The sequence below is a fragment of the Acinonyx jubatus genome, chromosome B1 (genome assembly GCF_027475565.1).
Source record: "Acinonyx jubatus isolate Ajub_Pintada_27869175 chromosome B1, VMU_Ajub_asm_v1.0, whole genome shotgun sequence".
NCBI lineage: Eukaryota > Metazoa > Chordata > Mammalia > Carnivora > Felidae > Acinonyx > Acinonyx jubatus.
This window is the reverse complement of record NC_069382.1, coordinates 191991763-192016540: the sequence shown is the minus strand read 5'-3', so window position 1 is coordinate 192016540 and position 24778 is coordinate 191991763. Positions and strand designations below refer to the sequence as shown.

General features: G+C 36.6%; 1 protein-coding gene across 9 annotated transcripts in view; it reads right to left on the bottom strand.

The window, feature by feature from the left end:
* Positions 1–24778, bottom strand: part of RAB28 (RAB28, member RAS oncogene family) — a 113940-nt gene that overhangs the window by 77509 nt on the left and 11653 nt on the right. For all 9 annotated transcript variants that reach the window (XR_008296416.1, XM_053217565.1, XM_027037044.2 and 6 more), the window contains exon 4: positions 14114–14243. Coding sequence is in view for 8 of the 9 variants with exons in the window: in XM_053217565.1 (XP_053073540.1) it covers positions 14114–14243 (130 nt within the window). In the remaining variant the exon portion in view is untranslated. The remainder of the gene's footprint in view (positions 1–14113; positions 14244–24778) is intronic.

The window sequence follows — 24778 nt, the reverse complement described above, 5'->3', positions numbered from 1 at the left end:
TAGATTATAATACGAAGTACTTCTTAAAAACACAGTTACAAATTTTAGTAAGTACCCAGTAGCTTCTTGTATAGTTCATTTGTACCTCATCATCTGCCAAAAATTATTTAAAATTTATAGTTCCATATTACACATTTATTAAATTTGAGAAATCCATAGAAAAGCATTAGTTCAAAAAGAGGTAAAATAACCAAGCTTCTGTAATTAAACCTACATACTCATTAAAAAAAACAAAAAGTACATTTGAATGTTAAATATGTTTCTAAAAGTCATATGTAATACTGTATTTCTGTAAATCAATTCACTATCACCCTTCCTTTGGCTTCCATTATATTTTTAGAAGTACTGGAACAGAAAAAAAGAGGGAGGGCACCATTTACTTTTAGAAGTATTCTTCCTTAATTTGCAAAGTATGTGCATTTGATTCTCCTAATACCAAAAAAAAAAAGTTATTTAAATAATCTGATTCATCACCACAATAAACCACATTTTTATATACTAAATATTCAAAGGTAATTTGTAAATTTAATTCCCACTAATTTTCATGTTTCTAAAAGAGCTCTAATTTTGGTTTTCTCATTAGTAAGTAAAATAACAAAATTTAAAAAGTTCTAGATTCTTCTAGTTTCAACTTCTATAATTCTTTGAGATTTACTTCCAACATATTAAACATAATGGTTCTGTTTGGGGCTTAACTGTGTCACCCCCATCCCCATGAATTCATATGTTCAAGTTCTAATTCTCTTGTTCCTCAGAATGTGATTCTGTTCGGAGATAGAGCCTGTAAAGTAAGAAGGTAAAATCAAGGTCCTACGGATGGACCCTACTCCACTCTGACTGATGTCCTTACAGGAGACTAAGAAACAGAAGTGCACAGAGGCAAGAACGTGTGAAGATAAAGGGAGATGACTGCCAGCCAGCTGCAAGCCAAGGAGACAGGTCTCAAAAGGAAACCTTGATTCTGGACTTGTAGTCTCCAGAACTGTGAAGAAGTAAGTTTCTGTTGCTTAAACCACCCAGTCCGATGTACTTCATTATGGCAACCCTGCCAAATTAACCCAGGCTCTAATATTTTTCAGTTATTTAGATTTTCTTAGCATGGAAACAAAAACAAAATAAAGAAATAGAACTCCTATTTCAAGAAACTAAAATGAGTTCTTTGGAGATATAAGTGTGTAAAAGGGCTCTGGACATCCTTCCCAAGAAGCTGAATTGTTTTGGGTGCAGCAGGGCTTTAGAAATAGTAAATTCCACATCCCTAAAGCAAAAGTTAACTTTCTACCAGCTTTTCGTGTTATGGTATACGTATACATATGTTTCTTTAGTGTTTTTTTTATTTAATTGCAAAAGAGCCAACATTAAGTTCCATATGGATAGATATCCTTGAATTGGCTCAAAACAGCTGTAACAAAATGGAAAGGAGTGAAGGTCTTCAAGAGGAAAACAGCTGAGTTCAACTCTCAGCTCCACCTCCTACTAGCTATCTAACAACAACCAATCTACCGTCTCTGAGATTGCTTCCTCAGTCATAAAGGGATATCACTTCGCATGAATGCCTGGCACATAACAAATGTTCTATAAAAGGGAACACCATACCATCACTATATTTAAACAACTCAGCATTAGTCCAAAAGGAACAGTAAGCTACCCACCTAAGCACTGTGTGTGTGTGTGTGTGTGTGTGTATGGCAGCAAAATGCCAAAACCTATAATGTAATTTTTACTATAATTTAAATAATAAAGCCCAAATAAAATCAAATTGACACATAGCTTATACTGCTTTGAAAAATAGTAAATACCTGGCATAGACTCTACTAAATGAATCAAATAATTAAGGATTCAAGACTCTGTCAAATTCTCCCTAACTACACTTTATCTTAAAATGTTAACATTTTGCCTGAATTTCAGTCCTTCCATTTATATATCCAAACCCTACTACTTTTGCAAAGACTCAGTATGAGTTACACATTCCTCTTAATCCTTAGGTGGCAATTTTTCCCTCCCACTGATACGACAGTACCAAATTATATGTTGTCTTTCCTTTGTACTTTTTATGTTAATCTCACTTCCACAACAAGACCTGAAAGTTCCTGAAAGTAGGATCCATGATATATTTGCCTAGAAAGCAGCCATGTGCTCACAGAAAGAACTTACTACTTTATGGACTGTTATAATGAAGTTTGCTGCTGCCTTTCTATGTTGCTTAACTTAAAGGTATTTCAAATTAGGGAGAAAGCAAAACATATGTAGAAGCACACACAGACTTGAAAGCATCCTAAAGAATCACCTAATTTAGCCTAATTACCTAATTACTTCTTTAAAAGTAATTATCAGATCAAATACAGACCACATTTTTTTCATTTTTTATTTTTTTCATTGTCAGCAATATATCTCTTTTACAGTCTACAGCAGTTAATCTCTACCCTTCCCTGAATGATAATGAGAATATATTTTCACAGTAGCAACTGGTGACATTTCAATAAATCAATGTGCTGCAGTGATACCTAAATAAAAGCTTATTTCACTATAATGATGCTTCCAGGCTTCCCTCAAGTCAGGTGGTTACTTGCAGTTAATGATCTGTGACATACCACACAAGTAGTCCTAAAAAGACTTATTATCCACTGCGTGTGCAACAATATTTGCTTTATGGATGGCTAAATGAATGAAGACATTCAATGTAACTGTAAAAGTAAAATCAAAAGAAAACGTACAAGTAACATGTTTTCTTTAAGTAAAAGGGCTGTGACCGTTTTCCATTAATACTTAACCTTTTGCTGGAGCAGTGCAACCACATATAATGCTCAAATCCATAAAGCCCAAGAGCTGTTCTGGGTTAATGCTAATTAACTGCCCCCAATCAAAAGAGCAGTAACTTTCCAAAAATGTGAGATCATCAGCCTCTATTGTTGACACCAAAGTCATATCACAAAGCTTAATGAACAATAAAAGAGACAAATATGCTTTATATATAAGAATCTTTTAATCGAATTTCTATAAACCTGTACAATCCAAACATGTCAAGAAAAGAATTATTATGCTGCACACAAATTTGCTAATCTCAAACAATACTCCATCCTTCATGGCTGCCAGACTTTGCAAGCATTCACATGTTTACCATTTATAATTTTATTTCATTCACTAGACTCGGCTTTTGTCCACCATATGTCCACTGTGGATTAACTATTCCCTTAGGTACAATTAAGGCCTTTCCATTTGTTGTAAGAAGAGCTAAGTATGAAGGACACGGCCAGAAATAACATTTATACCTCCACCAAAAACAGAAGCACATTGAAACTCAAACGATGGTTTATGCAGCATCTTTTTTTTTATTAGACATATGTCTACATAGCAAAATAAACTTGAGATAAAATTCATGGCAACTATACACCAGCTTTCACCATTGAGATTAGATATCAAAATCGTATCACCTCCACCGAGTTTAAATAATTTTTCAGAAAAATGTATTTCTAAAATAGAAGCTAAATGAAGACTGGCTTCCAAATATTAATTATAACTGAAATTTTAATCACTATGTATTTCAGAGACATTTCACATGATTTTTCATGGTCTTGACTTTCAAATCCTTAAAGTAAAAAATTATATGTACTTAGCAATACTTCCTCCCATTATCCATAATTAGAAGACAGAATTTGAGGACACAGTGGGAGACACAATAATGACAACTAACACACATAGCACCTGTTACATACAGGCATTGGTTCTGGGAGCCTTATATAAATAAGTCTTGCAACAACCTCCCTGTAAATTATTCCCACTTAACAGATGAGAAAATCGAGCCACAAAGAAGTGAGTACCTTACCATGGTCAACAATTAATAAGTGAGCCCATATCTGAACTTAAGTGGTCTTACTTAGAAGTCTGTGCCCTTAACCACTGTATGGACAATATTAACGTGCCAGAACGCACTATAAAGTAAATATCTATAAGGGAAAATACAATTTCTCACCTTTTTTAAACTAAAATTTTGTGTGAAAATTAAGAGATTAATTAAAGTTAGGAGTTTGGTTTTCAAAAGAACTACATGTGTAACGTAGCAGGTGTCTTGCCTGGTCTGATGTGATAGTGACTCATAAGCATGAAATGAACCTGTCATTACTAAACTCCTCTTCTGATTCAAAAACCTGGGCTCAGCATTACACAAAAGCTAGAAGAACAGTATTATTTTCACTTTATCATCTCAAAAAGTCCATAGTTCCGTTCTTCACTGAGGTAGAGAATGAATACTTTTCAAGTCATTCATAACAAGTATCTACTGAGCACTTCGGGTGTTCGGGGACTAAGCTAGATAGATGCTAGAGAGACAGCCGTGAACAAAGCAGTCTCTGCCTTCATGGAGCTTCAATTACAGAACACCTGGATAACTGCAAAGGGGTAGGGGGGGAAATGTGTATTCGAAAAAAAGGTGACTTTTTCAGAAGAATCTCAGAGTTTAAAAAGCAAGAAATAGCTAATAATTATTAAAATCAAGCAAGAAACTACCTAGCATTCTGTCCTACTTCTATTTGTTCATGTCTCTCAACCCTCTAAGATAAGTTTAAGATTTGGGAAAGTCCTCACAAACCCCTCATGTTCTACTTTTTCACTAAATCAGAATCAGTGCAATAGACTAAAGATTAAGGAGTGGAGCTGACTCATTCAAAATTATATCTAAAAATAGAATCAGTGCTAAAACAACAAAAGACGACGTAAGACGCGCTTAATCATCAAGTGTTTGCACACATACCTCCGTGTCTGTCTCTCTCCTCCCATAAACACAAAACATGCTGTCATCTCTCCCATCCTTTAAAAACAACACCAAAGAGTTCGGACCCACATTCCCTCCAGCTGCTACCCCATGTGTCAATTCCCTTGTAGACTGGCATTACATATACATGTTGCTTCTATTCATCGTCTACAATTCATTGTCTTCCTTTCTCTCCCCAACTCACTATACTTCAGCTCTCACCCCCACCACTCCGATGAATCCATTTGCCAAGGTGATCACCAATCACCTCGGCGTGCTTAATCTAATAACCATTCTTAGAGCTCACCTGTTGATCACTCCCTTCTTAAAACACCTTCACATGTGGCTTCCAGGATACTTCACTCTCAGACTTTCCTCGTACCTCCACTAGCCACATGCCAATTCCTTTGCTGATCTCTCTTTATTTCCCCAAGCTTTAAAACATGGCTGTAACCCAAGGATTAATCTCTGTAATTCTTCCCTTTTTATACTCACTCCTATGTAAAGTTCATCCAGTCTCAAGGATTTAAATATCATCAATATGCTGTTGACTCCCAGACTTTTATCTCTAGACCTTCTCTTGCCTCTGAACTCCGGACTCATATATCCAACTACCTATTAAGTAGCTCCACAGAGATGCTTAATAGAAGTACCTCACACTTAACATGTCCAAAAGGAAACTTGAGATCCTCACCCAAATCTGTTCTTCCTGCACTCAATTTCTGACGTCAGTAACCTGAACTTCAGCATTCCAAATGCCTAGGCCAAAACTCTTGGCATTATCTTGCCTCCTCTCCTCTACTCCACAGCCAACCTATGAGAAAGTCCATCACCTGTCCCTTCAAAATACATCCAGAAACCAACTCATTTTCTCCACCACTTGCACTGCTGTAACCCTAGTCTATGCCACCATTACTTCTCACCTGAAATATGTCCAGTCTCCTATCTGTTTACTTTGTTTCCATTCTTACCCACTGTAGTAAATTCTCAAAACAAGAACTGCAGTGATCCTTTCAAGTTAAATCACTTCACTCTGCTGAAATCCCTCAGTGGGTTTCCATCTCACACACAGTAAAAGTTGAAGCCCTGACAATGGCCTACACAGCTGTTCCTGATTTGTCCTCTTCCTAGATCCTTCCCTCTTTATATCTAGTTTCATGTCCCACACTATTCTTTTGCTGACTATTCCCTACTAATTGCTACCTACCTACACACACACACACACACACACACACACACACACACACACACACACCCCTCTTTATAGCTCCTACGGAGAAAAAACAAAATCAAAAACAAAATACTACCTCAGGGCTCTGTTCCTACTCTTCCTCCTACTTGGAAAAATCTTTTTTTTTTTTAAGTTTATTTATTTTTTTTTTTGAGAGAGAGAGAGAATGAGAGAGAGAGAGAGAGAGAGAGAACGTGAGCAGGGGAGGAGCAGAGAAAGAGGGAGACACAGAATCTGAAGCAAGCTCCAGGCTCCAAGTTTTCAGCACAGAGCCTGACGCGGGGCTCGAACTCAAGAGCCATGAGATCATTACCTGAGCCAAAGTCGGACACCCAACCAAATGAGCCACCCAGGAGCCGTGGAAACTCTTCATCCAAATATCTACATGGCACTGTCTCTTCCTTTATCTCTTTGTTCAAATGTCATCTTCTCAAACTTTCCTTGCTACCATATTTAAAATTTTAACACCCTCTTCCAAGTCTTCCTTTTTCTCCCTTTCCTGCTTTGTCTATGCAAAACTTACCATCATTTAACATATTATATATTTTCTGATTTACTTATTTACTATCTTCTTCTACTGGAACCAGGCTAGATGAGGGCAAAAAAGTTTGTCTCTTCATTTCTGTATCCCTAACACCTAGACAGGTATGGGCTCAATCACTAACTTTTAAATGAAATGAATGAAAGAAGACATAAGAAAGCAAAAAAAAGGAAATACATGCTGAATTGCTCTATTTATACTGCAAAACTACACATTCATGTGAAATTTGAGAAAATGTCATAGAATATAAAAAATAATTAAATCTAACTTCAAGAACAATTTTAAATTAAGAAGAAATGCTATTTTTAGAGCCCCCAAAACACTCCAAAGTTGACCATAGTTCCAGGATGTGCTTGGCAAGTAGTAAGAAGTCAATAAATCTTAGCTAGATTTATTATTGTTATTATTAGGTATGGGCACTTATCCATGTATCAAGAAAATAGATGCTTAATAATCTAACAAGTGAATAAAATGACCTAAGAAACCATCTCTGCAAAGATAAGAAGACAGTGTTTACAATACACATAAAGTTAAAATTAAACTCTCTTAAAATTATATGGCAGGGGGGCACCTGGGTGGCTCAGTCGGTTCAGTGTCCAACTTCAGCTCAGGTCATGATCTCGCAGTCCGTGAGTTCGAGCCCCGCATCGGGCTCTGGGCTGATGTCTCTGAGCCTGGAGCCTGCTTCAGATTCTGTGTCTCCCTCTCTCTCTGACCCTCCCCCGTTCACGCTCTGTCTCTCTCTGTCTCAAAAATAAATAAACATTTAAAAAAAAAATTATATGGCAGGGATGCCCGGGTGGCTCAGTCGATTAAGCATCCTACTCTTCATTTCGGATCAGGTCATGATCTCATGGTTCATGAGTTCAAGCCCCACATTGGGCTCTGCACTAACAAGTGGGAGGGCCTGCTTGGGATTCTCTCTCTCTCCCTCTCTCTCTTTCTCTGTGCCTCGCTTCTGCTCGCTTGTATGTGAGTGTTCTCTCTCTCAAAATAAATAAACATTAAACAAATTATAAAAAAATATATATGGCAGTAAATATGTTCAATTAAGCAGACTTATTACTGGACATGTTTGGGTCATTGTATTTTAGGAATGGAAGGTGCTTATGATTACCGAGTATAATCCTTCATTTTATACATGAGGATGATCCTAAGTGATTAGGTAAACTGCCCAAGGTGACATAACCAGATAAAATGACAGCCCTAGCACAGAAGCTAAAGTTTTCTGATCCTCCCTATAAATGTTCCTTTAATCTGTATTGGATTTGTTCCTCAATCACTGCAAATAAATTTAAATTAGTAAAGGGACTTAAATTACATTAATGAAAATTTTAAATCTTTTCACAAAATCTGTTTTTATACCAATAAAAGTTTAATTTATACATTTTACAATGCTATATATTTTTTAACTTTTAATAGATTAAAATTAAGTTTAATATTTTATGTCTTCTAATTTTTAAAATCAGAGATTCATCATAAAAGAAATAAAAAGTAAAGTGGATGATCCTTTCTTTAGCATTTAATAAACTCTATCATGACAAGAGATGGACAGAAATCATATAAACCGATTGTTATAACATATACAATGCTTACATAATTGCCCCAAACAAAGCAAAACCACAGAAATCTTAATACTTCTCAAGCTAAGGAAATTACAATACTGTCAAATGGTTTGAAGTAGACTATCTAAAAAAAAGTTACTCTGAAATGACATAGTAACAGCACTGCAACAATTGTCAGGTGAAAATGATTTTTGATTAGTATTATGAAAAAGCACTCATCTGACACTTTGTTCCCCAATAATTACCAGTCCTAATACCAGTCTGAATGCAAGCTTATGCATTTGAGGAAACAACTCCACCAATTAAACTGGAAATACTATCAAAATGTTCTGAAAGTTCAGAAGTGTGAAGTATCATGTAAAAGAATAGTTTTAAGAGCATGTATTAGGGGCGCCTGGGTGTCTCAGTTGGTTAAGCATCCAACTCTTGATTTCAGCTTAGGTCATCATCTCACAGTTTGTTAGATCAAGCCCTGTGTCAGGCAACGGGCTGTCAACACAGGGATTCTCTCTCTCCCTCTCTCTGCCCCTTCCCTGCTCACTCTCAGTACACAAAATACTGATGCTGTCACTATCAGAATCAGATGCTATCAGCACCTACTAGCAAATAACCATAGCTCTAGTTAAACAAATGTACATATAAAGAGAGAGGAAAAAAAAAAGAAGAAGCAATAGAAACAAAAATATAAAGTCCATCTGAAAAAGACACTTGGATCTGATACTTTGGGATTACTATTCCCAGAACAAAAAAGTATTAAAACAAATGGGCAAAGAGGTGGAATGTTTTAATTCACAATGTATAAACAGAATGAATTTTTCAAATCTTCAAGAGTTTTGATTCATGCTTTATAAATTACAAATTCTCTTAAGCAAACTGATAATAATGAATCACTCGTTCACTTTGTTATAATACTGTAGATGGTAAATTTTACAGAAGTTGATACGAACTCTTCAACTTAGGAATCAGAGTAAATGTCACCTACCTCACAGTTTCCTATTTCTACTCTCCAGATAAAATAAGGATTTTTGAAGACTCAAAAAGTCACAGTATAGGCAAGCACTTTCATGTAAATTCCCATGAAACTTTTCAAGCCGGATGCATAACCATTTCTTCGCACTCCTCTATCACTAAAAATAATCTTTAAAAAAATTGTCATAATTTTATTGAGGGTATCAGTTAAATTTTCCAACCTGAAATGTACTTGTTTTACTAATACATTTCCATTGAGTTCAGGGAACACAACTACAGAGTACATTAAAATGTGACCTTTGAACCTCGCAGTGTAACACATCACTTCCTGGGCAGAGATAGTACTCCAAGAACAATCAATCACTGTTAAGAAGAATATACACTCAACATTGTTAATTAGTGTTGATGCACTCTTCTCGATGCCCTCATCTGTCATGAAGATTGTTTAAAAATCTGAGTTATTAGTCTTTATTTGGGAAAGGATCTGGTTAATATCTTTAAGAGCAGAAATCATTCATCTATCCACTCTATCTTGGAGCGTGATAATTCCTACCCTCAATACAAGTTACTGATAACCACCACCCCTCCACTGACTAAGAAACTATAAATCAGGAAGAGGGCAGCTTCTATGCAACCCCTGTTAATTTCTGTTTACAATCTATCCAACCGAGAATGTTAGCTAGTCAGGGGAGAAACTAGCTGATGGATCAGATAGTAGGAAAACATAACAGCTTAAAGATAGAAAATAACAAAATGACAAATTAAAATGCCATGTGCTTATAACAACATGGATTGAATTTAAAATTAATTCAAAAACAAATGAATATTCCTGAATGTTCATTTAATTTCAATGTGAACCTTCCCTGAAACACTGAAAGAAACATGAAAACTGTTACTCCAATGCAGATGGTTTTTGAAATTAAACAAAAAAATTAAAAATAAATAAAAAGTCAAAAGTGTAGGTTTTCTATCATTACATAAAGGTCACTTTAGGAAAAAGCAAAATTCTTAATTCTTTTGTATTTATTTAACCTAAAATCATGATATAAAATCTATGACATTTTATCTTGAACATAATCCAGCATAATATAACTTCAGAATATTTCCTAAGAAACTCTCTGACATTATTCACCAAAGTGGAATTCAGTAGGCCAGCCGGGCCTGAAGGCCATCTAATAGATTCCCTGTATCTACGTATGTATTTTTCCTCATTAAGAAAACCATTTGCCCTTAATAACACATCCCAGGCCATAAACACTTCTAATTCCAACAGAGGCTTCATGAAAAGGCTTTTATTCATTCATTCAGTATTCATTCATTCAGGCACTATTCTAAGCGATGAGGTCCCTATGCTTCATTGAGCTTAGATTTTAGCAGGGAAAGACAGACAGGAAACAAACAAGAAACATCAGGTGGCACTGAGGTGACACAGAGAAGTGAGACAGAATGTCCTGAGAAAAAGGGACTACATGGCTCGTTTACACTGAGTGGTCAAGAAAAGCAACTCTGAGGAGATGACACCTAAGATGTGATCCAAATGATAAAATGGAGCCAATCAAGTAAAGACCAGAAGAGAAAAGTATTTCAAGCAGAAGAAACCCTATGATACAAATTAACTTGGAATGTTAAAGTAGAGGAAAAAATACAAGTGTGTCTTAGCACAGAGTGGGCAAGGAAACACACAGACGAAGTCTAAGAGGCAGGTAGGAGCCAGATCACCTAGTGTCTGGTAAACCTGGATGAAGAGTTTAGGTTTCATTTTAGGTGTGATGAGAAAGCACTAGAAGAGGCATACCATGATTTGCCATTAGAGAACTGGATAGTACGAGAGCAAAGCTAGAAGCAGTAGGGACAGTTAGGAAGCTACTGCAGTATTCGTGTGAGAGGTGATGGTGCAGTGTTAGGCCATGGCCAGGTGCACCTGTAATAAGCCCATAAAGTGGACATGAATGGAAAACCCCCAGGTTCTGCAGTGTATAGGCTCTGGTCAAGTGGGAGACCAAGACTTTCAAAACCAGGAAACCAGGTATCAGACCTGGTAAAGATGGCTCTGTGAATTGCAGAAATTGCCTTTAGATGGTAATACAATTGTTTCCAGGTGCCTATCAGTCATCTCCCCCCACATCGGGCTACAGACACGATCAAACTTCAACAGAGAACTTCTGTAAAATACACAGAATAAACAGCTGACTTACCCTCTTTCCCATTTTGGAAAAGACCTAGCAGGAATTTATATTTACCTTGCTAGGAAAAAGTAGGGCCTTCCATGAAGATTTGGACATAATTGTATTTATTAATCCCAACAACCAAACAGAGCAAAAGAAAGGCAGTCAAGTTTTTAGAAAACTTGAAGTCAGCTTAAAAAAAAAAAAAAAAAAAAGAAAAAAGAAAAAAAAAAACAACCTCAAAAAACTAAGAGTAAGGTTAACAGGCCCTTTCACTACTTAAAAGCACTCTAGCTGAAACTTTGTGCAAATTAACAATGACTAACTGAATACACATAAATGGCACTCAAGAGTGTTTGCTGAACTGAATCGCCCTACCCATCTTATGGTACAAGAAGTATCAATCTAAAAAAAAAAAAAAAAGGAGGGGGGGCGCCTGGGTGGCTCAATCGGTTAAGTATCAGACTCTTAATTTTGGCTCAGGTCATGATCTCACGGTTCGTGAGTTCAAGTTCCACGTCGGGCTCTGCACTTTCAGTGCAGAGTGCTGGGGATTCTCTCTCTGCCCCCACCCTGTTTGCCTCTCTTTCTTAAAATACATAAACTTAAAAAAAAATTTTTTTAAGAAATAAATGAGGCATAAGATAGTGACAAAGGAATTCTCTAGGAACCATTTCTCCAGGCCACTTTTGTAAGATGTCTGTTTCAGCTGTACTAATTTGTAATTTGTGATCACTCAAATTGAAGCTATAGTCAGTGTTTTTTAAAGGCTATTATGATTAATAATAATAATGATGATAATAGTTACTGAGCATTTACAGTATACAGACCTCATGCTAAGCACTTGCCATGTAAATCTCACTTAATCTTTAACCTTATCAGACAGAAACTACTATCTTTACCTGCAGATGAGGAAACTGAGGTATAAAGATATAAAGTAACCTATCTGATGTCACACTGCTGTTAAGTGAAAAAACCTGGCCTTGTAAAAGCAGTCTCTAAATTCAAAGTCCTATGATCTTAACCATGACTCAATACTTCATTTAAAGTCTTCTATACTACAAAAAAAAATCACTAACTAGTGTCTTACAGCCTTTCAGAATATGGAAAAATAAATTTGTTTTAAGTATTATACACTGAAATAGTTTAGTCATTACTAATTCTATTTCATTAAAGCAAATCTCTTCCTCTACTGGCTACTTCATTAACCTACTCTAGTTACTCTTTATATTTAAACATAATAAAACACAATTTTTAGTAAAAATAAACCTGTAATTCATCCTTACCTAAGAGTATCCTCAATCTTCAGTCCAAATTTCTGTTTACTATATTTTCATAAAAACACAAACAATTTTAGGGGCGCCTGGGTGGCTCAGTCGGTTAATCGTCCGACTTCAGCTCAGGTCATGATCTCAGGATCCATGAGTTTGAGCCTCACATCGAGCCCTGTGCTGACAGCTCAGAGCCTGGAGCCTGCTTCAGATTCTGTGTTTCTGTCTGTCTGTCTCTCTCAAAAATAAACAAACATTAAAAGAAAGGAAGGAAGGAAGGAAGGAAGGAAGGAAGGAAGGGAGGGAGGGAGGGAGGGAGGGAGGATGGGTCTCCTAAAATGAAAAGCTGCACTCAGAAATAGAAGGTAAGGTCACCAAAACTTATGATTTCTAAAGGGGAATTTCAATGAATTGAAAAGCATCAGATTCACTCAATTAGAATTATTTACAGAACAGAAAAGTAAAATTCACCTAAAACTTAAAAAAAAACTGTACCCAAGGCATCCATTTCATGATATGTAATACTATTTTTCTAGACACTATTATAAAATTTGTATTTTTAACTCTTCAGAGAAATGATATCCACACCTGTTTTGTAATGGTTTTAAAGTAAGGCTTGGATTTATTAAATGTTCATCTAAGTGTGCAAAACCACATAATGAAGAAATCTTGGTTTAGTCCTTCAGGAAGTACTATTTCCTAAATAATTACAGACCAAAAAAACGCACTATACTTTTAAAGACCTTTGGAGAAGATAATTCTCTTGGTAGTATACTTGGGTATTGGTTTAACAACGCTTGTAGTCAGGAAACTCTTCCTGACCTAAATCCTCCATGGTATAATTTAAATTAATTTTCTCTTTTTGTGACCTCAAATAGTTGTAGAAGATTAGGTCATATTATAATATTTTATATATTTAAAAACCCTTATTAAGGTCTCCTTTTCCAGGTAACTGCACTGCAGGACTATGAACCAACAGTCCTGTACAAAATTCAGCCTTATAATTTTATATGCTGTATATAATAGCCCAGCTGACAGATCTCAAAAATTATCCACCCTTTTCACCACGCACGACTCCTCCCCCAATACACTCTTTCTCAAAAAACAAAACAACACAAGAAATTATCTGTACTTTAGAACTAATCTCAAAATTTAGAGAGACGTTTGCGAGAAACAGGAGCAAGGAACCACACACCCAAAACTCCACCCGACGCTGCTCTCTTCCCTACAACGGGTGATCATTTAATGAAATCTCTCTCTCAAAATCTCTGGGGCAGAGCTGAAGCTGCAGTGCAATATCATAAAATCTGCAGCTGTGTTGCTGTTCTTAATAGTCCGTGCTGCTTCCTTAGACCACAGGAAGCCAAAACACACACTGTCAGAACAGAACTTACCTTAACGGGAATCGGCCAAAGCAGCAGGGCAGTGAGATCAAGCATCAGAACTGTCACTGAAAAGATCGTATACATCCATGCAAACTTTCTCTTCAAGCAATTTACTTACTCCAGGAAAGCTGTATCTTTTATGTTTCTACACATCAAAATTTGTTTAGACTAAATAAATTTGTAAAGACTAAAGGATAGGCAGATAAACAACGATACAGAAAGAAGCATTAATGACTTACTTTTATTGCCCACCAAGGCAACCAGCGGCTGAGTCTCTGACTCCTCGCTCACTTTCTTCACCACAGAATACCAATCTTCTAAATTCTCAAAGCTTTGATAATTTGTAATATCATATACCAACAGGATTCCCTGTCACAAAAGAGTTACAGAACTTTTTGTAAGATACCTGGCATAGACGTGGTGAGCTACCACAAATACGAAAAAATCCTATCATGGGTGAAAAGGCTGCAAAGGTCTACAATCCTGCCTGTTACTTTCATGAGGTCAAACATGTAAACCTTCCAGCAAATAACCATCTGCTGCTGCTCTTTCTAAATATTTTCAAAAATGAGATTCCATGACATCCCTTGATAGTCAATTTTAGTGTTTAACACAATTTTCTTTAAATGAAGTAAGTCGATTTCCTCTTTTGGTCCTCTGTGCATTTGGAGAACAACACTGGGGTATCCTCCTTGTAATAACCCTTCATGTACTTGAAGATAGTTAAGTGACTCCTTTACCATCTCCTTTCCAGAATAAACAAACTCAATTCCTTAAACTTGCCTCAAAGGACCTATTTTCTATCCCTTTAATCATAGTTGTTGGGTTCTTCCCAGGACACACTACATACAGTTTTTTGACATCCTCTTTAAAATGAGCAATGTAAAACTGGACATGATACTGTAATAAGAGCCTGAACAAAGCCAAATATAACAAAGGGATTGCTTCCTGCCTCTTATATATCATATTCCTTTTAATATATCCCATTATTTTGTGTGGGAAGGAGAAGTATGTACACACACAAAAATAACAGTGCCACATTCTTGATTCTCATCCAGTTCGTGGTCAAACACTTAATACAAAGCTCTGCATATAGTCTAAGTCTGGACCCTAATAGCATTTACGTCTCCTCCTTCTTAGGATGTAATCACAAACGTTTACTACATTTTTGTACCTACTATCCATCTAGACGTATATTTAGATGTTTTTATCAGTCCTTACAATAATCATCTAATGCTGCTAACCCTTATTCTCATTTTACTAATAAGGAGAGGCTACAATAACGAAGGTCAACCATACTTAGGTCACATACCACTACCACTAGGGTAGGTGAGGAAGCCAGATCTGAATCAAGGGCTGTGTGAATATAAAGTCTACTCATGCATTCTATAAGCATTTGTCTGCCAACTATATGCCAAGCATTGTGCTGGGTCCTAAGGATATAAATTCCAAACCTCAAGAAACTCAGTCTTGCAGCCAGGCACATAAACAGACAAGTATAGAACACAAAAGTAATGACCAGTGATATGCTGGTAAATATTAATAAACTGGCTAGCGCCGTGGTGGGGGTCGGGAAGGGTAGAGTGTTATTTGTCTCATTTTCCTATTTCTGTGGTATAAATACTCCCCTGTGGTCATTTTCAAGCTATCAATGTCGCTTCACTCAACAAAGCTGGGTAGGACATCGCCAGATTGCATCTGAACCATACAGGTACATTAGACATCAATAATTTCAAGAACATACTTAAGAAAATATCTGGTAAAATGATTAGTAAGTGATGAATTTTGAGCATATATCTTTGTTTTTAATATAATTGATGAGTTTATGTATTTTTAATCATGAATGTATTTAACGACTGGCTCACAAAAATTCCCGAAAATTTAACAACTGCCTTTCTCAGGCCAGAGAATAGCATACTACTATTATAACCTTCTAGGACCATGTTCTTTTATTAAATTACACTGGCCCCTAAGTCACTTAGCTCCTCTGGGTCTCAGGTTGTTTGCCTCTAAAATTAGATCACTGAAAGTAAATGGTCTCTAACATCCCTTCCAGTTTAAATATTCTATAATTTTTATGCAAAATCACTTGTCTGATTCATTTTGGTAGCTTAGACACTTCTTTCTGTCTTCCTAAATGCTTTGAAATAATGCCCAGCAATAGAATTATTTGAAATAATCAGCACAAGCCCACTTTTCTTATTAAGAATAACGCCCCAGAACTGGCCTCTGAAGAAAACTAATCTTCAGTACTCATTTTGGCAGCACGTATAGAGAGGAAGAGAGGAAGAAAGGAAGCTAATCTTCAAACGACTGACTCCACCTTCAGTTGACTCGAATGATACCACATATTGTGTTGAAGGAGCTCTGCCCTGAAAGTCAGATCGCCGCTGGACTGCAGTCTTGGCCTGGCCCTACCATCCACTGATCTTGAGCAATGCTTCTGTAATCTACCTTGATGATAGCTGCCATGTCTAAGCGATTATGGGAAGTAACAAAAAGATTTATTTAAAAACTAACATACTACATAACTACTGGGAATTTTTATTATTCTGTGTGAGTAAGAATCACATTTTCAAGGCAACTCTGTGATAGTTTTTATAACTCATAGATTGAGAGGCTGACCCACGATGACTCTTAAACCTTAAGATGTTTGGAATCCTTCTAAATCAATATGTGAAAATCTTCATCTCAACATGGGCCAGTATGTGCATATGATGCAAATAAAACATGGCCACAATCCCTTAATGATCAGTACTAGACCAGAGCTTAGAATAAAAACTAAACACTAAGTTTAGAATAGGTATCTATTATATGCCAGAAGTCAGTGAACTATGGTCCCCAAGCCAAACTCAGTTCAAAGCCCATATTTGTGAATAAGCTTTTACTGAAATATAGTCATACTTACCTGGTTAAGTATTAGCAAGGGCTGCTTCTGTACAACTCGAGAGTTGAGTGGCTGCAACAGAGCCAGTACGGCCTGTGACACCTAAAATATTTCCTGTCTGGCTCTCTAAGGAAAAGCTGGCCAATTCCAGAGCTAAACCAGTGTGTGTCAGTATTTTTCAGAGGTCAATAAGTATGAATCTTCCAGAAGTCATGAGAAAGGCAAAAGGTTAAATGCCTTTCATTAATCTAGCTATCCACAAACCAAACGTCATATACCCCATTCTCAATACCACTTAATGTAAAAACTATGATTCCATCTTTGCTCCTAATATGGCAATTTTTCATCAGTTCTAACCTATACCAATGTGGTCAAAATCCAAAAAGGGAAATGGGAAAACCAAAAAGACATCAAAACACAAAAAAGTTCTAGAACTGTCAGCTTCAATTCTGACACGTAAAGACCCAAGAAGTCATCATGTCTGTCTTTACAGTAAGAAAAAATCTAAACAAAATCAATGATTCTTCTGGACAAAACAGAGAGCTGAGTTTGCAGGGTAAATCGCCACCCTGAAATCTGGGGAGACAGGTGAATCCAAAGAGTCACAGCCCAAATATGCTAACCTGGCGCAGAAGCCACCATAGCCAGGAAACGGTGGGAACATTTAAATGGTAATTTTGATAAACTGGTGGAGGCTGCCTGTGTTCCACTGTCAGAATGAACAACTACCAGGCGACACAGTCTGTGGGGGTACCCCCACACTTTCATGGATTTTACCTCCAGAAACCCTACCACATCCTCTCGGTAGAATCAAGAAAGATCCCCACATGGCTCTGACATGGGGAGGGAGAAATTACCACTGTAAATATGCCCAGAGTATTAGCCATAAAAAAGGCATACTGTCCAGGAATAAAGCTTAATGAGTGTCTTATATCACATGGGGGTAGGACAAGTTCCCATCTCTAGCTCCTTCTAGCCATCCTGTGTCTCCTAAGTGGGAAGAACTAATAAATACCTGTGAAGGTCACAGCCCAGAGACACAGGCCCACCATAAGGCTATGACTTAGTCATAAGAGCACAGAATGAGAGAATTCCCTCCCCCTCCCTACACTTCACCACGACACCAACTGGGCTCCAGCATAATAGTAGTATACTACATTTGAAAGAGCTGCAAAACATAAACTTCAACTGAGGAAGAGTGCTTTGAGATGTCTAAAAAGACAGGGGAGAAAAAAAACAAGGACACTAGAGGAATTTGACGTCTCTGAAACCTAGAGCCTCAGCAAACATTAACCACAGACCAACTCCTGGCCAATTAACATAAAGCTCCACACTAAAGGCCTATTTACCTGAGTTCTTATCTAGCCTTCAACAGAAAACTAGAAGGCACATTAAAAGGCACTTTGAAGAGAAAAAGTAAGCCTTAGAATATGAGTAAGACTCAAATATGATACAGATTTTGGAATGATCAGATGATGACTTTAAAACAACAATGATAAATATTTTAAAGGTTCTAGTACAAAAGGTAGACAACACGCAAGAACAGGTAGATAAGGTACACAAAGAGATGGAAACACTAAAGGATAACAAAAAGAAAATGCTAGCTATCAAAAACACTGTAACAGAAATGAAGAATGCCACTGATGGGTCTCATCAGTAGACTAGACATAGCCTAGGAAAGAATCCATGAGCCTGAAGATAAGCTAATAGAAATTTCCAAAACTGAAATGCAAAGAGAAAAAAGAATGAATAAAACAGAACATTAAAAAACGATGTGACAATTCTGATTTGTGTATCATACATATAACTGGAACACCAGAAAAGAGAACAGAGCTTAAGAAATATTTGAAGTAATAATGGCCAAGAAATTGCCAAAATCAATTCAAGACACCACACCATTGATGTAGAAATCTCAGAAAACACCAAGTAGGATAAATACCCAAAAAATCTACATGTAGGCACAGCATACATCCAAACTGTATAAAACAAAACACAAAGAGAAAATCTTGAAAGAAGTCTAGGGGTTGGGAAGGGGTGGTGAGAGGGAATATGTTATCTACTGAGGAACAAGGATAAGAACTACAGTGAATTTCTTATCAGAAACCATATAAGAAAAGAATGGGGTGAAATATTTAAAGTGTTGAAAGAAAGGAAAAGACCAATCTAGAATTCTATATGTAAAATTATCCTTTATAAGTGGGGGAGAAATAGACTTTCTCAGATAAACAAAACCTGAGAGAAGTCAGAGCTAACAGGACTGCCCCAGAGAAAATGTTAAAAAAGGCCCCTGAGGGGGTGCCTGGGTGGCTCAGTCGGTTGAGCATCTGACTTGGGCTCAGGTCATGATCTCATGGTTCATGAGTTCAAGCCCCGCGTCGGGCTGTGTACTGACAGCTCGGAGCCTGGAGCCTGCTTCAGATTCTGTGTCTCCCTCTCTCTCTGCCCCTTCCCTGCTCATGCTCTGTCTCTATCTCTCAAAAATAAATAAGTATTAAAAAAAAATTTTTTTAAACAAAAAAAAAGAGGCCCTTGAGGGAGAAAGAAATGATATGATATGGGTCAGAAACTCATTTCTACATTAAGAAAAGGAGAATTTCAGAAAAGGAATAAGTAAAGATAAAACAAAAGCATTTATTTTCTTATTTTTAACTAATCTAAAATACAACCGTTTAAAGTAACAATACTAACGATATACTGAGTGATTATAACATATGGGTGAGTGAAGTGAATGACAGCAATGTCACAGGGACAAGAGGGATGAATGGAGAATATGCGTTCATGAAGTATCTGAACTACATGCAAAACAATACAGTGTCAGATGAAGGTGGACTTAAACTAGTTAAAAATGTATAGTGGAAGTGCTAGAGCAATTGCTAAAAAAAATTGTTCAAGTATAACTAATAGGCTAAGAGAGAAGGTAAAATGCTCAAATAAAACAGTAAGAGAAAGAGAAAAGGAAAAAGAAACAAAAGACAAACATAAATAAAAAACAAATATGATAGAAATGAACCAAAATGCATCCATTATCACCTTAAATGTGAATGATCCAAATATATCAATTAAAGGACAGATCATCAGAACAGATGAAAAACCAAGACTCAACTATACGATGACTACAGGAAAATTCTCTTTATATATAAAGACACAAATTAAAAGTAAAGGAATAGAGAAATACCATGCTAACACTAATGAAAACAAAACTGGCGTACTCGTATTCATTTCAGACAAAGCAGACTTCAGAATAAGCAAAGGTATTAGGTACAGAAATTGGCACAATGATAAAGGAGTTAATTCTCCAAGAAGACATAACAACCCTTTATGTATACCCACCTAACAACAGACTATCAAAATATGTAATGGCAAACTGATAGAACTGTAAATTGCAGATCCACTAGCATTGTTGGAGACTTCAATGCCCCTTTTTCATTGACTTTTACATTAAGCAAGGAGAAAATCAATTAACTCACAATTAACTCACCCGAAATATGCACCAAGACAGATGACATTCTGGGCCACAGAACATACATTAACAAATTTATAAGACTGGAAATCATACCAAGCCTGGGAGTCAGGCTGCTTGTATGAGTGTTGGTAGTTTGTGTCTTTCAAAGGACTGGTCTATTTCATCTACATGAACAAATTTTTGGCCATAGGGTTATTTATGTTACTCCCTTATTATTGTTTTAATGCCTATGGGATTAGTAGTGATGGTCCCTCATTAATTTGTGTTTCCTCTCTCTCTCTCTCTCTCTCTCTGTCTGTCTTTTTTTTTTTTTTTTTTTTTTTTTTTTTTGGTTAACCTGGCTAGAGGTTTCCCAGCTTTTGGTTTTATTGATTTTCTCCATTATTTTCTTTTTTTTAAATTTCACTGAGCTCTCCTCTAGTTTTTATTATTTTTTGGTTCTGCTTTCATTAAGCTTAAATTGCTTTTCTTTCTCAGTTTCTCCAAGTAGAAGCTTAGATTACTGATGATTCTTCTCTTCTAATATATATATTCACTGCTATTCATTTTCCTCTAAGCACTGTTTTTGCTATCTCCCACAATTTTTATTAATTTAAGATATTTTAAAACTTCTCTGGAGACTTCTGTGTTATTGAAAAACATGTTTTTAAATCATCATAGATTTTGAGTTTTTCCAGCTATCTTTCAATTACTGATTTCCAGTTTAATTCCTTTGTAGTCTACCCCAGAGCCAGACCTCTAAGTACTCACCTCTTCAGGAGCCTAGAACACAAGCACCCCCAATGCCTAAGTATCTCCCCACATCCATCAATCCAGACCTCTTCTGACTGCTTCCAGAAAACTATCAGAATCCTCTCAGCCACAAGAAGGTGTAACTCCCTCAGAAATGCAACACATCTTGGCAACAGGGGAAACCCATGAAGAATCTACCAGGAACTGCTGGAAGTCATTTTCTTGGCAAGCCGGCGGCCATCGAAATCCATCATCACGTCTCTTGTCCCTGATGGGCTTTTATCACCCTCCTATCTACCATTCATCTTTTTCCATCTTTTCCCCACACTGCCCCATGCTTGCTCTTCCCATCTTACCCTCCAACTGCTCCTCTTCGTTTTTGATAGGACTTTTGGAAATCAGATTTCAAGTTTAATACATTCTTCTATAGTTTCAAATTCTTCAACAAAAATTCCCTATATTTTCTATGCCTTCACTTCACTTTTTCCACCTACAATTCCCCAGAAGATACTATCACCCTTCTCTTCATAAACCTCAACACTTTTGGTAAACATTACATAAAGTCTCTTCACACAGCACTCTGTTTTCATCTCTCTACTGATCATCATATCTGATGAACACGACGAGTCATTAACCAGGCAGAAACCATTCTCCAAGGAACACTGAAGTCTTCAAGGAAACGTGAGCACTGGTGGCAACATTTAAGACCTGTAGGTGACTCCATAGATTTAGTTCTAAAATTCAACCCACACAGTACGTACACCATTTAACCTTCCCAAAAGTGAAAGGGTCCCAAATCCCACAAAGCAGGTATTTTTTTCTCCCTGATTTGTATGACAAATAATCTACAGTAGCCTTTTATACGCAGAAATGGATTAGATCATACAGATTATACCACAGTCCTAACAACACATACTTTGCTGTGTAAGAAGGAACACTAATCCAAGAAAGGTGTATAATCAGTTCTAAGTTGGCAAATAGCCAACTAAAAATGCATAGTAAAAGACAGCAGAGGGTCTCAGAGAGTCCAGCTTTGAGATGCGCTCTCTCCCCAGCTGCCATCCAGGCAACCAAATCCTTTTGTAGCTGGTTAACAGGCAAGCTCATCTGTGGGGGGCACTGGCACACAATAGTAGTTATGTTCTGCCTTACAAGTGACTACACTTCATTGAGTTTATGCTCAGTAGGGCAGTGTTTGCAAACCACTTAGATTCCAGGACGGAAAGAGCTACAAAAATGAAACACCCAGTCCTTCTCTGAGGTTTGTTATTAGCCTCTGTTAGCCACAGGTTACAGGGCACTAAACACTATGTACTGTGTGTTTGCTCGTAACCACTATGAAAAATAGCCTATAACATCTTTCTGAAGACTCCTAGAAAATTTTAAGTTAATTTAAAATCTGGGAATTTAACTGGGAAATACTTCAATTCTTAGAACTAGTTCTTGTCAAAATACCTCATTAATTCTTTCTTGGGTGTCAATCCAATTTTGTTTCAACCAACACTGTTCAACAGACGATTGCTGAAGTTTAATGCTACTAGGGGAAAAATGTGAACAGGGTGAAATAATCAGTTCCATTTGAATCTAAGTTCATTCCCAGCCTACAAGTAAACCTCTTTCTGATGTTAAGAAATGTTTTCAGAAAAATCGATTCAAGGGGCGCCTGGGCGGCTTAGTCGGTTGAGCGTCCAACTTCAACTCAGGTCATGGTCTCACGGTTAGTGAGTTCGAGCCCTGAGTCGGCTCTGTGCTGACAGCTCAGAGCCTGGAGCTTATCGGATTCGGTGTCTCCCTCTCTGTCTGCCCCTCCCCCGCTCATACTCGGTCTCTCTCTCTCTCTCTCTCTCTCTCTCTCTCTCTCTCAAAAAATAAATAAACATTGAGGCGCCTGGGTGGCTCAGTCGGTTAAGCGTCTGACGTCAGCTCAAGTCATGATCTCACGGACCGTGAGTTCGAGCCCCGCGTCAGGCTCTGTGCTGACAGCTCAGAGCCTGGAGCCCATTTCAGATTCTGTGTCTCCCTCTCTCTCTGCCCCTCCCCTGTTCATGCTCTGTCTCTCTCTGTCTCAAAAATAAATAAATGTTAAATAAATAAATAAATAATAAAAGAAATTAAAAAAAAAGAAAAATAGATTCATTAGCTTAATAGCCCAGGTATGTATAAGATGAGGCTTTCCATACACCATACAGAAGTTAGAGAACCTAAAAGAAAATCCTAAATACACAGTAAACTAATGTCCTTCCTCAAAACAGCCAGTCAAAACATCATTTCTGAAAGATTTCTATCCTGTAGCATGTATACCAAAATACAAAGTATTTATAACCAACATAAGCATCTACAAGAACTCTGGAAAAAGTACAGATCCATTCTGAACAATAATTATATGACTACACGATATAAAGTGATTGAGTATATTAAAATACTATTTAGAATGCTTCTGAAAGGAATATTTTTAAAAAGTAACATTCCTCCAATTTATGGTAGTGAATTGTAGTCTGAGCTTCTCTGGCCTAGATAAAATATTTACATATATTGGGGCACCTAGGTGGCCCAGTCAGTTGAGCATCTAACTTCGGCTCAGGTCATGATCTTGCGGTCTGTGAGTTCGAACCCCGTGTCGGGCTCTGTGCTGACAGCTCAGAGCCTGGGGACTGCTTCGGATTCTGTGTCTCCCTCTCTCTCTGTCCCTCCCCCACTCATGCTCTGTCTCTCTCTCTCTCTGTCAAAAATAAATAATCATTTAAAAAAATTTTTTAATTTACATATATTTTACAAAAGAAACTACTAGTAAATGTTGTTTATGTATTACATATATGTATACATATATGTATAAATTATGTATGCATAATTTAGTTTAGAATCTCTGGAAAGCAGGGAAAATTTACTATGTTATCATTAATTTATGATAATTCATTTTATCACCTCAGAATTCCCCATTTCCTGGCACAATTTCATGGAAATGTTCATGAACTTCTCAGAAATACTGTACTACATTGTTGTTTAATGAAACAAGACATACGCTTATAACATTCACAGAAATTGTAAAATATAAATAATATAAGGCACCATCCAAAGGAAAAAAACCTCCCATGTACCTTCAAAACAGAAATCTTATTTGACAAGTTCTAAGAAGGAATATAAATATAACAAGCTCTTTCTCACAAGATATGAGGTATAAGAAGAGAATGAAGACATCCTACTGAAGTCAGGTCCTCTCAGAAAAGATGAAAATTTTTTAATTTCTACAAATTTAACCAATAATATCTGATTTTTAAGCAGTTACATAATAGCATAAAATATGCACTGTAAAAAAAAATGATTTAAAAGAATGGCCACAAACACTGTGAATGCACTAAATGCCACTGATTACATACTTTTAAAATGGTTAACTTTATATCCTGTCAATTTCACATCATTAGTTTTACATATAATTTTATATTAATAAACTGAATTAATTTACATAAATCAAATAAAAAATTTGTAATGATCTGAAGGTAAATTAAGAGAATCCAAATCATGAGCACTATATTCTCTCAATTTTTAAGTCAAAAAAAATTCATTAATTGAATTTCATATTATTATTTGCCCTGAGAGTCATAAAATTTCCTGTTCTCTAGATAAATCTAAATAATAAAAAGTTACTTTATTTGACATTCAGAGTCAAATATTATGAGAAGCTTAACACATCTAATATTTATTTTTTTTTAAGTCCAATATGCACCCTTGAAGGTATACTTTAATGGACAAAGAGGAAAGAGACTACTATTTTCGAAACCAATTTTACCAAAAAGGGGAGTAAAATAACAACTATGGCTTCCCACA